This window comes from Sciurus vulgaris (assembly GCF_902686455.1).
Source record: "Sciurus vulgaris genome assembly, chromosome: 14".
Taxonomy (NCBI): Eukaryota; Metazoa; Chordata; class Mammalia; order Rodentia; family Sciuridae; genus Sciurus; species Sciurus vulgaris.
In genome coordinates, this window is record NC_136475.1 from 77,475,205 (window position 1) to 77,491,301 (window position 16,097).

The following is a 16,097-nucleotide window of genomic DNA, read 5'->3' on the forward strand; positions in this document are numbered from 1 at the left end:
AGCCCCGCCCCCTACCTGAGGCCCAGCCTCCAGGCCCAAGGAAGCTCTACCTGGTCCCCGCCCTCTCCACCTGAGACCCGCCCGCCGGGGCTTTGATCTGTTGCGCTGTCCCGGGAGGCGCAAACACACACAGTTTTAGCAAAAAGTAGACTTTATTACAGCAGCAACTGAGGCGAATCGAATGGCCCCCCAGGGCCACCACTGCAGCACCACCTTTCTCTCCCGCCCATCCGCCCCAGCGGGATTGTAGAACTCGGCTCCCCCAGTGCCCATGGGCCTCCTGTCCACACAGGCTGGGCGGAGCCGCCAGGTCAGCTACTGGCCCCCAGCTAGAAGGCGGCTGCTGAGAAGGCCCAGGCCCACGTCTGTGCAAAACAAGTAAACAAAGTGCAGAGGGGAGGAAGAGAGGGGGAGGGGAGCACGATGCTCAGAACCAGGGAGCCCTCAAAGCCCTCCTGAATGATAAAGGAGTGAAGGGGCTTCACAGGGTAATACTGATTGGGGGGAGGGGCAGGAGGGCTGCAGCACATCCAGGGACAGCTACAGCTCAGATAGGGGCCTGGCCCGAGAGTGAGCTCTAAGAGGAGACGGTGACAGCGGCTGAGTTGAGGGTGCTGTTCCTTGCAAAATTGAACTTGTTCAGGGTCTCCTCAAGCAGGGAAGTCAGTCGGCTCTGGTCAGCCTAGGAAGAGGAGCTCAGTGAGATGGGCTGAGAGAGAAGGCAGGGAGGCAGCCAGGGAAGGAAGGCGGGCAAGAACCTACCTCACTAATGAAGCCCAGCTGCACCAGCTCAGCTGCCAGCTCCGGGATATTCTCATCTGACAGAGCAAAGGAGGGTTGAGAACAGACTGGGAGGGAGGGACATGGAGCTCTTCAAATTTTAGGGGCTAAGACAGCCATTCTGTGGGAGCAATATTTTACTGCCTTGTCACTTTCCCCAACCTCAAAGTTAAGGCTCATAGGCCCTCCAAGCGAAAGGAAAGACTCACTTGGCATTAGGTCACAGCTCAGGTGCCGGTTCAGTTTGTCCTCCAGCTTCAGCAGAAGTGTTAACTAAAGAATAAGACAGTCAAAAAAAAATAAGGCTCCTCTTCCCTCACCCTCTGGCCACCCAGTCCTGTGTAGTCCTGGCCCTGAGCCTTACATGGTGTTTGACTCCCTCTTCCACTGACTCAATGTTGCACTGCATCAGCACCACCTAGGACAGGACAGACAATTACTGGAATAGAGATCAGTCACACCCTGGAAACTTTTATAGGCCATAGGACAGAAATGCATTCTTTTCTCTAAAAGGTAAGGCTTATTTTAGCTGTCCCTTCCCCAACGACCACTGACACATTCACACCTACATAGCTCCCACCTTGCGAGTTTCCACCTCAGCTGGCTCAGGTGTTGGAGTCTTGACAGAGGGGGGGACAACAGGTGATGTCACCTCCTCCTGCTGTGGTTGCTGGGGCCGAGGCAGACCAAAGGCTGTCAGAGGGTAGATCCCATTTCTGCAAGGAGGTAAAGACAGGTCACATGGGCTCTGGAATGCCTTAGGACACCTGCCACTGCTTCCTCAAGTAAGCCTGACTCACTCTTCCCTTACCTGACATCTTCAAGGAATTTGTCTAATTCCAGAGCAGGTGACTGGGAGTACCTGAAGAAGAAGAAAAAGATAATGGAAGGAAGGGAACAAGCAAAACAGCAGACTGAACCTTTCCCAGAGAATGGGCAGTTTACAGAGCCTCAGAGTGGTAGTGACCAATTTGTCTCTTTTAGACCCTTTCAGTTGGTTACTCACAAAGTCTGAACTGCTTCTCTTCCTGGACCTGCAGGGATTTCAGCCAGTACGGCACTGGTATCCATGTTTTTGGTGATTTCCTCCAGAGCGTTCTCTGGGATCATGTCTATAGGGCATGATGAAGCAGAATGTTATAAATAGTGTCACAGAAGGAATAAAAGCACAGGGGTAAAGACTTCCTTTGAAAATATTAGAAGAAAGAGAGCATGCCAGTGATAGTTGGAAGAAAATTTCTAGTAGGGTCAAAGGGACTCACGTTGGTGTCCCACAATGCAATGGGCAGCAAGGAGTTTGAGTGAGGGCACTTCAAATAGTGCTGGGTGGAAGAGAAGTTCTCTGGCTGTTGGTCTGCGTGCAGGCTCAGACTGCAGGCACTTCTGAATGAACTCCTAAGAAAAGAGAACAAGAATTGGAGCAGGCACCTGATAAGCACCCCACTGTGTTCATCTTTACAGCTCTCTATTACGCTGAGCATAAGGCTTTGCACACACTAGATGCTAAGCACTTGAGGAAACACTGATAAAAGTACTTGAAAGGGGTTTGAAAATATATCAAAGATATCATTCACTGTCTTTCTGGTTTTAATTATTTTTCTATTCTCCAACCACACCTTTTTAAATATTTTTCCAACTTAGTATTCTCTTTTTTCTTTTTGGTACTGGGGATTGAACTCAGGGGCACTCAACCTCTGAGCCATATCCCCAGCCCTATTTTATATTTCATTTAGAGACAGAGTCTCACTGAGTTGTGTTGTGTTTCATGTTGCTGAGGCCAGTCCTGAACTCCTGATCCTGCCTCAGCCTCCCAAGCCACTAGGACTACAGGCGTGTGGCAGTGCCACAGCACCCAGCCTATTTCTGCATTTTTAGCCCACTTACTGCCTACCTTTCTTCTCCAATCCTCAATAAATTTAGTTTCTCCCTTCTCAAACCTTACCCTTGTGGAAATATTCACTTTATTTCCCAAGCCTAGTATCACAATTTGCTTTGTCCACCACAATCACTGAATCCACTGGATTTCCCATGCTTTCTTTACCATCTAATAATTTTTTACCTCCTGGAGGTCCCATGACAATTAACCTGCTTTTTTACTTCAGTCTTGAAGGCCAACAAGGTCACATACCTGATTTTTTACCACAATGTCAACTAGAAACTTATTTCATACTGTCCTCAAGACTTGTACTCGTTTTTCTTCTTTTTTTCTCCTGTTCCCCATTATACTTCTCCAATGGGTTACAGACTAGTCTTATCCAGTCTCTACTTACTGTAATCAGTCTATCTACTGATTCATAATTCTTAGGTCCTGTCAATAGATCATTATTTCCAGGAAACTTCTCTAGTTAAACTATAAATAGGAAATGCCAAATGACAGATGTGATTAATTTGAACTGATTATTTGGCTTTAAAATGTCAAGATGGTTGTCTAAGAGTATTTAGCAATTGCCTACATTAACCATCAAATTAGTTTATTTCCATTTACACACACTTCAATTAACATGCAATTTTTAATCCCAAAATTACCCATCTTAAAGTCTAACCTGTATGTATGTATATAAAAACAAGGTAGACACCTCTTAGGGAAATTTTAAATTTTTCTTTCTTTTTCTGCTTTACGTTTTCTTGCTCTTAGAAGACAGTTTAGGTAAAGAAAAATCTGAAGACATTTGAAAGTCAGTTAAGAAGGGAGCAATCCTGAAGAGCCTTACCCTCTGTAAAGAGTCTTCTAAAAGCTGGATGGCACTGCTGATGGCTTCTTGTGGCACATATGAAGACTCTCCATTGCCCTGAATCTCCAGCACTGCCATCTGCAGTGAGGAGGAACCCAAAGGAAAAGGAGAGACCTAAGAAACCAGTGCTCTCACAATCACTCCAAGACCAGTACCTTCTTTGTCCTCCATTTCCCCCTTTTGTCTTCTAATGTCACCCTTTCTTTTCCCCCACTCCCTTCTTCTGTTCCTCACCTCCAGTGCACACATGCCAAAGGAATAGATGTCCACTGCTGTTGTAACATTAGTGACTTCTAGGAAAACAGAAAGGACTTAGTGAAACAGAGGACTGGAGACAAGGGGTAGCAGATATGCCTTTTAAACAAAAGAGAAAAATACTTTTGTATGCTAGTAAAAGAAGACTAAGTTTTCACTGTATTACCGCTGTACCTCAGGTTATAAAGTGCAAAACCAGGGCATGAGGACAGGGCAAAGAAGCCAGAATGCCTCACCTCCATACTCCGGTGCAAAGAAGTGTAGATTCTTCTGCTCTTCCCGACAAGTCTTCACATGATTGTTGATAGTGTCAGGAGCCACTGGGAGTATGGAAGATACCCATAATCTGACCACCATCAACAAAGCACAGTCTCACTCCAGAGAGAGAGGCCCCCAAAAGCCAAATTTTTCCTGAAGTCTCCTTTCTAATCCTTAGCAGACACAAACCTATCTCCTTTCCCACCCTGAACTACAGACCACACATGGTCTCCACCTACCTCCCTCTTTTTCAAGCCCACTGTTTCTCATCTAAGGTCCCAAACTCAGAAGCAACAAAGGCTTTAAATTACATAACAGACACTACCTTTGGGCTGGTCAAGAAGCAACATGTCTAAGGGAAAATTTTCACTTGTGACCTATTCACCTTTCCCTAGTCCCAAATTTATCTAATCCCTCATTCCCACAAAAATGTTCGGTTTTCTTTTTCATCCACCCTGGAATTTAAAGTAAAACCACAGACAGCCCTTCCTAATCTGGGAGGATTGGCAAATTTAGGAACTTAAATAAAAATGATAAAGAAGCATTAAATGTAAGTGAAGAACTAGCCTCCTTCTTACCCACATTTGCCAGAAACTCGAGAATAGCTCAGAATTAAACCAAAACCCTTGCATCAGTTTTGAGTCCACCAAAACTTTTTAGACTTCTGTTCTACTCTCTTTATTTCTCAACACTGCCTACCACAGGGCTGCTAGAGGAACCAGGGCCAGGCCCTATTTGGACTCACTCCAATCATAACAATGATAACAAGTCACAAAGAATCTGGGAGCACAGCATGATTTGGGGAACCAGCCTGATGATGTGGGGGAAATGAATCTAGGAGTAAGTGGCCAGCCAGGCAGAATCCACAGGAAACAAGCAGGTTATAGAGGGGCAGGCAGGTAGAGGGCTGGCAGGGCAGAAGCTAAGCAGGCAAAATTAGGCAGGGGAAATAGGGGACCAGGCCTTGCTCCCACGACTGCATGCACTGGGCAGCCGCAGAGGGAGCAGAGGGAGCACAAACAGAGCCCCAAGTGGGGCAGAGGGAGCTCTCACCATTAGCAAAAATCCTATGAAAGACTGTTGGGAACAGAGCAGCCCGTAAGCGGGAGGGAGGAAAACAGAGAAAAGTTGTGAGCGATGGAGCAGCCAAGCCCCAGACAAATGGACACATAAACACACAAACACAGCACACGGAAATGCTGTACACTGCACACAGATACACAGCAAATGAAAGCACTCACAGCAGGCACAGCCTGGAACCTCCTCTGGTTGGGTCTGGCCCCAGGGGCTCATATCAGATCTCACATCCAATTCTTGCCTTTCCCCAACCTCCTATCAATATCTCTGTATTAACCCCAATCTCCCTCCAAAAATGTTCAAAATTATATACCCTACCCCATCTCCACTAATTGGCTGTTCCCTATGAAGTACCTCTAACAAGATCCTATCTTTTATCTTTAGCCCACACCTCAGAATTTTGTTCTCCCCCATGCTTTTCATCTTACCCCCTAGTTCCCAAATTCCCGAGGCTCCCCTGCCCAGAACCTCTCCCTCCCCTCACCAGAGCCAATCTTGATGAGTCCGTTGTGCTGGATGAAGATGGTGTCACAGGTCAGGTTCCCATGGATGATGGGGGGGTCACAGGAGTGCAGGTAGCTGTGGGGGCACTGGGCTGTTAGAGGGACCACTGGGAAATTAAGGGCAGGGGGAACCCAAGGGTTAAGAGCAGCAAGGGCCAGGTCTCCTGCTGGTCACCATAAAGATAATTCCCACACTCTGAATCTCCATTATGCTTGATGATTTAAATAGATACATAAGCACTAGGAGAAAGAGGTAGGAGATAATGTTGCAGTTAAGGCAATAAAAGGAACCCTTTACAAGACTCATAGGGGGCCTAATCTGGACAGTGTATGACTCAAAGAAAGTGGGGAAAGGCAGAGTAGTGCCCTGCAATCTGGAGGAACTGAATTAGGAAATATAAGAAAGAAACTAACCAGATATTACTTACCTTAGAGCAGAGAGAATTTGTGTGCACCAGCGTTTCCAAGCCTGGAACAGAGTTTGGTTCAAAGGTCAGCAATAATTCCCTCTCTTAACCCTTCCACCAGTCTCTCCATCCTTCCATAACTTCCATAATCAGATTTATAATTAATACAATTTTTAAAAACCCCAAACCAGCCTAAAACTTGGCCCTCCCTTCATACTTTTTCATTCATGGTCTTGTGGTTCTTTTTGGTCTTCTTCAGAAATTGCTTAAGACTCCCAGATGACATGTATTCGGTAATAAAAATGACCTGGAGAGGAAAAGCATTCACTATAAGGCCTTACAGCAGAAATGATCTCTTACCTGGAAATATGTATTACATTTGTAATTTTTTTCCAACTTTTTCTCCTTTTGTTCTTAGCACTTTTTCTTTGGTTAGATTGAATAGCACCATGAAAACTACTCAGCAATAAAATCTATGGGATGAAGGAAGCAAATATTCACTCATTTTTTGCTCTATCTATATCCAGACAAAAGGCATGGTGGCAGCCGAAGCCCTACTTTCACCACCACAGTAGTTGATTCCAGTTGTTTCAAAACTACCCAGTTTTAATCTCTGAGCATAAAAAGAACAATAAATGTAGCTAGTCTCTTGTAATAAGCTCAGGAAATACCAGGAAAAAATTCTTACCCTGGCCTTGTTCTCTTTAATGTCAGCCCAATACTTGTGAAATTTAACAATGTTGAGATGTTCCAACTGAATCAGATTATCAAATACAGCACGGACCTTTTCCTGGAGCAAGGGAGACAGTGGGATAAGAGATTTCACAAATCACTGTAATAATCCTGAAAAGCCATTCCCCATTCCTACCCAGAAATAATCTAACCCCAACATGCTCTCCTCATAACCAGCTTCCTGACACCTATTCCTCTTTAGCACCACTATTCTAATGCCCATTCAGTGGCATCCTTTCACCATCACCTACCTCCTGCAGTTTGTAGTTCTTTCGCTCAGAGAACTGTACCTCATTCCACACAACCTCCACACCCTCCTCTGTATCCATGGCCAGGTATGCACTGTCGATACCTGGTACATTCCGCTGATTCACCTGAGAAGCAATTCAAATAGAATTCAAGTTACTCCCTGACCTCCATTTTAAAACTCCATATGATCCTCCCCTAACCCCCAACCTGTTGAAGTTTGGTCTGCACCTTTGAGACTGCTCCATCAGTCCTTATCTCTTAGAAGATAGGATTTTACTTTTACTTTACTGTCCCAAGAGTAACATCATCATCTTACCTCTTCTCGCCTCTTCTGCCAGCGCCCACAGGGTGACTCTTCCAAGATCTCAGATTCATCTTCACTTTCTTCTTCTTCCTCTGGGGAAGCAGCTGAGGTTGTAGAAGTCACAGGAGGTGACACTGATGTCAGGCCAGGAGCTGAAGATGAGGATTCTACTTTTGGGTCTGAGCCACTGCTGAGTACTGTCTGGGACTCCCCCTCCGACATGCTGGAACAAACACTCAGGCCTGCATTCATTGGGTGAGGACAAAAAGAGAAGATCAAGATAGATCAAGAAACATTAAATAACCCTAATAATCTCATCCACAGGTTCAAAAAAAACTAAAACACATAATTCACCTTGTCTCCTGCAAATCCCAAACCAGAATTATTCCTATCTAAATACTGAAAAATTAACTACTCTAACTCTACTCAGCAGAAAGGGAGCTATCTTAGTTGATGACGACTCATTCAAGGATTTATGGCAGCATAACCCCCTTAGTAAGGTCCAAAAGAACAGCAGAATCAGGTGCCCCATTCCTTCTTAGCAAATACTCATCCAATAGATTTCCCTTTGAATCCCCATGTATCCGTAGTTGCACTGTGCTCAAGAACCAAGACACAAGGGTACTATTCAGAAAAGATGATTCCAGATTCCAAAATGCTCTACTAAGCCATCCCTAAGGCTAAACCTGTACCACCCTCAGCCAACATATCTATTTAAAACCCTCAGCTAATTTACCCAGATGGAATTAACCTTGGCTTTCACTATCCAAACCCTCCTATACACAGAACAAGCCTGCTGGCCCATGGTGAGACCAACCTTGAGCCAGGTGACTTAATCCCTGACGACCTGACCTTCCCTATGATGTGAGAGTATGGCAAATGGGTATTTGGCCAGCAACATTTTTAAAAATTTATTCATTCAACAAATGTTTAGTAAGCACTTGGTGTGGATGACACCTTGGGCAGGTGCTTTAGATACAACAGTGAACAAAATAAATGAGATGTCCACAGTTATGAAGTCACAAATTCAAGGCAGATCTAAGACTTTAAGCTTCCAGCTTTCATTTCATTCACACTGCTCAAAGGTTCTGAAATTTCCATTCTCTGGGGCACTGGATCTGACATAGATATTTCTTTTGAGTACAAAAAACTCAAGAAACTTTTATAGGAAAAAGTTATACAGCATAACATTTCTTCAGGGGCATGGCTACTTGAAGAAAAAGTTAAATGTCATCTTCCCATGCAAAAAGTCACAGGATAACCACTGAATGTTATTCTTCACCTCTAAGAACAAAGGCTGTTGGACCTGTGGGCTTAAGGGGTTATTGTTCTGAAAGTAATACACTGGAAAGTAAATTTGCTCCTCAAAGTCATTTCAGAATGCCAGAAGTTTCCAATCAACATTAATCTTTTAGAACTCTGATGCCCACTTCTGCCAATCTCTCCCCTACGGTACAAGGATGTTCAATCCAAGTCAGGAGACTTTTATTAGATGACATTCTAGTAAATATCAAGGAATACAAAAGCACTAAGGAAAAAAAATCTGACAAGATATTCTTTCCTCATATTAATTTCTAGGTCCTTTCCTATCCTAGAGAGATTCAACTCAGTCAGCCTAGAAAGTTATTATAGTATCTGCATGTTTTAGTAATCAACCAGAAAAGTTGGGTTAGAGATTTTATTTCTTCTTGCCCTTAAAAATAAGAACATCTGTATCAGTACAGTTACTTCCCAAAGCAGCTATATTCACTGAATGCGTCTATCTGAAGTAAAATTACTAGGAAATACTAATGAAATTTTAATATAGAAAGGCTGTAGCCAATGGGATCTGAAGAAATTTCTGGACCCAGAGCACAAACAACTAATCCACTTGGGTTTCACCATAGGAGAAACCAAACCTTCATCAGTCAAAGAGTTAAATGTCCCTGGAATGTGCTTGTCTCCCTCCTCCCTAGTCTTGCCCCAGTAAGGAACATGAAGGCAGAGCCCAAGATCTTCCAGTGCCCCACCTACTGATTAAAAAAAAAACAAAACAAAACAAAAAAAAACCTTTACAACACTGGGAGTTCTGCTTCAAGGCTGTCCAGAAGCTCAGTAAGATCATATGTGGATCATAAGGATCTCCTGGTCGCTCCAGCCACCTGAGGCGTACGGCTGGTTCACTTCAGCTCAGCGATGGCCGTCCTGCAAAGTTGTTCTTGGGCCTTTCATTACTAGACTGCAAGCCCTCTCTGCACGTCAACTCCTCCAAACGCCCGCAGCCACAGACCCCGGTGGTCCTCACCCTAAGCAGACTGCAGAAAACCTCTGAGGCCCGCAGAACCGTCCGGTCGGAAATAAAGCAAGCTCGAGGGAGGAAGCTGGCCCTCAGAATTTCACACTCCAACAGGTCGCCCTGCCAGGGTCAGGAAGCGCGCGGCTGCTGGGGCGGGAGCCCTGCCTGGCGGGCCGGGGAGCGCGCAGCGGCCACCTCATCAAAGGCCAGCCCCGCGGCGCCGTCAGGCCGCAGGCCACGCCCCCGCGCCTTCAGCGCGCCGCCCCGCGAGCAGGCCGGGCCGGGACGCCGCGCTTCCTTCCGCAGGCCGCCGGGCCGCGACCGCCGCCCCCGCGCCCGCCCCCGCCACCAGCCCCGCCTCTCGCAGCCGAGTTCCAAGCGAACGCCGGGGTCTGCCGACCCGCGCCGGCAGAATTCTGGGCCGCTGCCGCCGCCACACCAGGGAGGCCGAGCGGGCAGGCGAGCCGGAGGGTGGCGACAGTGGAGACGAGACGGCCCCTCGCTCAGGAGGGCCGGGCCCAGCCGAGCCTGGCTGCCGAGTGAGCAGGGCCGCCTGCAGCACCGGCCGGCCGGGTCCCATCGTCCCGGGGCTCAGGGGCGACCCCTTGGTCCTCTCGCGAGCCCCTCCCTCCCGGCCCTCATTCCCCGGGCGCTCACCTCCTGACTCCGCGCCCGCAGTCTGCGCTTCAGCTCCAGCTCGGGTTCCGCGGCCCAGGATCACAGCGACTCCCTCACAGCTGCGCTCCGCAGCGCAACCGAACTGCGGGCCCCGCCCTCGCGGCGTCCGGACCAACAGATGGGCGGTGCCGCATCGCCGCCAGGTTTCCATTGGACAGGGCGGTGGGGGGCGGTGCCCCAGATGGTCGCTTGCCCGATGGTTTTCAGCCCGGTCTCCTCCCCTTGTGCCGCTCCCGCTTATGCCTCGCCGAGGGTTCGGTGTTTTCGGTCCCAACTGAAGCTTGTCTCACTGTCCACCCCTCCGCCCAGTCCAGGTGCCCTCAGTGATTGTGCTGGACTAGGGGAAGGCCTTCTTCCTCCTCTTGAAGGCGCCATGACAGTTCTAATCTCATGAAAAGACAAAAGGATCGGAAGACAGAGCTTCCATTCGAGGGCAGAGCCCACCCACTTTCACTATTTGGGGACGAGACAGTGCACATCAGTTCTTCAGGAAGCTTTTAAAAAAAAAATCAACGCTGAAAATTGATAGTTGACGCTCTGCATAACACTGTTTGCCAAAACTTGGCAAAAGGTTCTCACAGATCTTATCTGATTTGGTCCTCACAAGAATGAACTCCTTGAAGTTATCTTTGAAATTATTTAATGATAGTTGACAAATGCAGAAAAAAAAATCAGAGGCCTTACAGTATTTACAAAATTAAGTTGGTAAATGTAGCCTGGCGTGATAGCCCACGCCTGTAATCCCAACTACTCGGGAGGCGGAGACAGAAAGACAGCAAATTCGAGGCCAGCCTTGGCCATTTAGCGAGACCCTGTCTCAAAAAGGGCTGGGGATATGGCTCAGTGGTAGAGTGCCACCAGTTTCAATCGCCGATACGGATGGTGGTGGGGAGAGCTAAACCTAGAGTCCCAAACAAACATTCATGAAAACCTTCCTTGAAGAGCTGCTTAGAAAGAATTTAGATTAGTTGAGCGAAAATGGAATGAAAAGATGATAGATTCTGCGTGAGCCATTGATCTGTGAAAACTAAACGCAGAGCTTCAGGGATGGAAATTCGTTCTGCCATTATAAATTAGCATGGAGGGAGGAGGATGAATCAATCATTCGAACTCGGGAATGTCATAATCACTAAATTTCACGTCCTTAAAGAGACTCTCCAACCCTATTTCATCGGGAGAAAGGAAATCTGGTAGAAACTCAATTTCTCATCTCTTCACCTCAAAGTATTTGTTTTAAAAACTCTTTCCCCCTTCTTTTACCTTTGAGAGGACTCAAACTCCCCTTTATGATTATGATGAAAGTTATTCTTATGCATTTTTTTTCCAGAAGGAATGGAATCACGATGTTATAAACAAAACGGACATTTGTGGTCATTTGTATCAATAAGGGCATTAACAGCTCAAGAAATCTCATCAGTGCAAAACTTGAATATGTTTTCCAACATTACAGAATTTCAAGTTTGTCTTAAATCTATCGTGTTAAAATTCAGCATTCAAACCAGGCATGGTGACACACACTTATAATCCCAGCAACTCAGGAGGCTCACCCAGGAGGACATCAAGTTCCAGGTCAACCTCAGTGATGTAGCCAGACCCTTTCTCAAAATGAAAAAATATAAAGGATTGGAAACGTAGTAGTAAAGAGCTCCTGGATTCAATCCCCACTGACAAAAAAAAAAAAAAAAGAAAAAAGAAAAGAAATTCTGCATTCATACATTAGAGAGAGTGATGTCTGGTAACCAGGGACCCCAAAGTGGACCAGGTCAGGCACCTGGAGCACAAAGGACACATTCTTCATTTCCCTCAAATTCATTATAGGATGATAGCTATGATTCTCAAATTGTTAGAGTGATGCTTAGGGATGCATGTTACCAGCTCTCAAAAAGAGAATTTTGTGCTCTCCTGCTGTTTTCTTGGCTCTTCTGCTGCCACTGTCTCATCTGGGTTCTCTTGACAGTTCATCTCCAGAGTTGCCATATTGGAAGTCTCCACCTTGGAAATCAAATAAGTTCATATCTTCCAAATCTTGCAGTAAAACTGATGTTCCACACAGATGTACAATGGATATTTTGCTTTTTTGCATCCCCTGCATGAATTCCACCTGTGCCTACCACCTGTTTGAGAATGCTGTAGTGGTGTAGTAATAATCTGGCATCACTTTTCCAGTAACAGGTAGGACAGACTTGGGAACAGCCAGGACAGCAAGGGATGAACCTTATTTTGGATTAAAAAATGCACTTACCTACCAAATTTAGCATACAATTTCAGAGTTCAGGTTAAGAATCTTTGCTCTAATCTAAAGGGAAAAATGTTCCTCCTCCTCTTCCAGATTAACCTTTTCTTTTCATGAGTTGGTAAGTAATTGGAACAGCTGACCTATGGTAAACTTTCATTAAATATTAGTTTACGTCATCATTATAGTTTCCCAGTCTCTTCTGTCTGGGGTTCAGCATTATCAACCTTTCCCTTTTAACTACCACCTTCTTTCAAATATGCATAGGGGACCCTTTGGCAGCCTCAAGCTCTCATCTTATTTTCAACCTTTAATTCACATTTAAAACTAATACTGCCAACATTTTCACCACCTCATTTAATTCTTTATTTTTACCACTTACAAAAATAATAAGCACATGCTTATTACAAAGAATAAAAATATTTCAAAAATACTTAATATTTGGATAGTAGCTTCTGTGAGCTATTTCCTTATGACAACTCACTTAATCCTCACAACAATCATATAAATATTAACAATTGCTATAGAAAGTGAAATCTTTTGTAATCCTAATTTTTCAAAATAATTAAAACTTTGATATATATTTTCTCCATGTTTTTCTATGTACATATTAATATATGTTTATAATTTAAAATGAAAACAAGCTTATATTACATCATTTTTAATTTATCTTTTCATCTTTTTCCACGGCAATGCATATAACACTAATTTTTTAACCAGTATTTCAAGACTTTTACTCTACTAATAAAGTATTTTATTGTCCAAATGTGCAAACATTTAATAACTATCAGTGAATATTAGAATAACTTACAACATTTATTATAAATAAAACTGCAATGAAATATTATGCTAGATACATCTTTGCTTGCTTGTGATAATTAGTTTTGTACATTCTTACAAATGGAATTGCTGAGTTAAAAGCTAAGAACACATGCATATTAGAATGGCCAACATCCAGAATACCAACACAACCAAATGCTGGTAAAAATGCGAAGCAACAGGAACTCTCATTTATGGTAGTGAGACTGCAAAATGGTAGACACTGGAAGACAGATTAGTGATTTTTTACAAAACTAAACACTCAGGGTCTGTGGCATAGTTCAGAAATGCCCTGGGTTCAATCCCCAGCAACAAATCAATACAAAAACCTTAACATATTATTATCACATGATCCAGCAATGGCACCCCTTTGTATTTATCAGAAAGAAATATAACTATGTCCACACAAAAGCCTGCACATGAATGTTTATAGCGACTTTATTCATAATTGCCAAAAATTCGAAGCAGTGAAGTTGTCCTTCAGTAGTTGAATGGAAAAATAAACTGTGGTATATCCAGACAATGGAATGTTATGTACTGATTTTTTAAAAACGAGCCATCAAGATATAGAGGAACACTAATTACAACATATTGAGGGAAGTCAATCTGAAAAGGCTGAATACTATATAATTCCAACCATTTGACATTCTAAAAGAGGCTAAACTATGGAGACAGTAAAAAGATCAGTGGTTGCCAGGGAGGGATGGGGGAGGTATGATAGGCAGAACACATTTGTAGGATAGTGAAAATACAGAGTATGATACATAATGATGTTTTACCCATAGAAGGTTAAAAAAAAGAACCCAAAGGTAAATTGTGGACTTTCGGTGTGTATGATGGAACAAATGTACCCTCACATAAGGACCACTGGTAATGGCAGAGGCTATGTACATTCAGGGGCAGGGACAGATGGGAAATCTCTGTATCTCCCTCTCAATTTTGCTGTGAACTTAAAACTGCTCTAAAAAATAATCTTAAAACAAAACTAAAGAGCTAATACATGCTGACTAGTGCTGAGCACCCTGCTTGTTGGCAGGTGTGTGTGTGGAATGTATACATTATCAGATCAATAACAACTCAATCAGTGTCCCCAATCCCCCATCCAAAATGCTTCACCCTGTTTGAAAGTTAATGAGGAAGATAAAAAGGAGATATTCAAAGGTCAAAATCTTCACTTACTGGCAGGGGCAGGTGGGGGAATGAACTAAGAACTTCTTAAGTTTGAATAAATATTGCCAAGTTACTGTTCAACAGATGTCAAATAACAATGTGAGGGGTAGAGATATGGCTTAGTGGTAGCGTACTTAACTAGCATGTGTGAGGTCCTGGGTTCACACAAAAATTAAAAAATAAAGATACTGTGTCCATTTACAACTAAAAAAATTCTTTTTAAATATAACATTTTTTTTGTTGTTGTTGGAGCTCCCATTCCCCAAAATCCATACCAATACTAATGTCAATCTTGTCAACTTTTATGATATATTAGTAAAGATATCCTGCTGTTTGAATTTGCATCTATTTAATTATAAATGAAGTGAAACATCTTTTCATGTTTTTGTTGCCAATCTGTATTTCCTTCTTCAGTTCCTTTCCCATTTAAGTTCTTTACATATTTTAATACTGGGTTGATCTCTCCACCCCCACTGGCTCGTAAGAGCTTTTTTTTTTAACTAAAGATGGACACAATATCTTTATTTTTTTAATGTGGTGCTGAGACTTGAACCCAGTGCCCTGCACATGCTAGGCAAGTGCTCTACCACTGAGCCACAACTCCAGCCCTGTAAGAGCTTTTTATATATTAGGAAAATCCTATTATTTTTCCAATTCCCTACAATGTGAATTTCATTCTATCAATTCTCAAACTTTACTGTTTATTAGAAAGACCTACTCCAAAAGGTCTTTCTTATTTTGTGTGTGCATGTGTGTGTGTGTGTGTGGTACTGGAAATTGAACCCAGGGGTGCTTTACCACTAAGCCACATCCTTGGTTCTTTGAATTTTTTTATTTTAAGACAGGGTCTTGCTAAGTTGCAGAAGATGGACTTGAATTTATGATCCTCCTGCCTCATCCTCCCAAGTTGCTGGAATAAGGTGTGTACCACCATACCCAGCTTTTTCTCATTCTTTATTTTCCATGATCTTTATAGTTTTGGGACCAGTAAACAACTCTGACTTAAAACTCTCTCTTCCCTTCTTTTTCATAATGGTGATTTATTTTTTTCCTCTCTTGACTTCCCACCCTAATTTCTCTCTTCTATCTTTACCATCTATTCCTCCTCCTAACCATCAAGATACTCAAAATTATATCTATTGTTCTCTCTTTACCATACTTTAGAAAACATATCCACTGATGAGCTTCTAATATATCATCTGAATGATATTTATATTTCTCTCCAGTAGTTACCTATTGACCAACTCCAAGATAATATTGAATGTCACCTAAATTTTTGAATGTTGCTGAAATTTTTTATTATTTATTAATTGTACATATTAATGGGATTCAGTGTGATATTTCCATACATACATACAGCATGTAATGATCAAATCCAACCTCCCTTGATCCACCTCTCTCCCCAAAACAGCTTTCCCAACCTCTGTTAGTCACTACTTTGCATTCAGGTTGACCTTTTTTAGCTTCCACGTAAGAGAGAAAACCTGGTATTTGTCTTTCTGTATCTGGCTTACTTCATTTAACATAATGTCTACTAGTTCCATCAATTTTGCTGCAAATGACAGGATTCCATGCTTCTTTATGGCTGGATAATATTTCAGTGTGTATATAAACCACATTTTTTC

The 16,097-nt window shown here is 43.5% G+C and overlaps 1 protein-coding gene across 3 annotated transcripts; it reads right to left on the reverse strand.

Annotated features, from left to right (window-relative positions):
* Nucleotides 1–133: 133 nt before the first annotated feature.
* Nucleotides 134–10,372, reverse strand: NRBP1 (nuclear receptor binding protein 1). Of its 3 annotated transcripts, none has more exons than XM_079110614.1 (19): nucleotides 10,230–10,372; nucleotides 7,310–7,539; nucleotides 6,996–7,118; nucleotides 6,701–6,802; nucleotides 6,230–6,319; nucleotides 6,034–6,074; nucleotides 5,587–5,681; nucleotides 5,079–5,102; nucleotides 4,004–4,087; nucleotides 3,747–3,805; nucleotides 3,492–3,590; nucleotides 2,043–2,175; nucleotides 1,787–1,892; nucleotides 1,592–1,642; nucleotides 1,361–1,496; nucleotides 1,145–1,198; nucleotides 990–1,053; nucleotides 763–818; nucleotides 134–682 (listed from the first exon to the last, which is right to left on the reverse strand). In XM_079110614.1, exons 2-19 carry the CDS (start codon nucleotides 7,517–7,519, stop codon nucleotides 578–580), a joined length of 1,632 nt encoding a protein of 543 aa, XP_078966740.1. In that variant the 5' UTR covers nucleotides 7,520–7,539; nucleotides 10,230–10,372; the 3' UTR covers nucleotides 134–577. The 3 variants fall into 3 exon arrangements, with proteins under 3 accessions (XP_078966740.1, XP_078966742.1, XP_078966741.1); XM_079110616.1 differs by lacking the exon at nucleotides 10,230–10,372 and adding an exon at nucleotides 9,582–9,721; XM_079110615.1 differs by lacking the exon at nucleotides 5,079–5,102.
* Nucleotides 10,373–16,097: the final 5,725 nt, after the last annotated feature.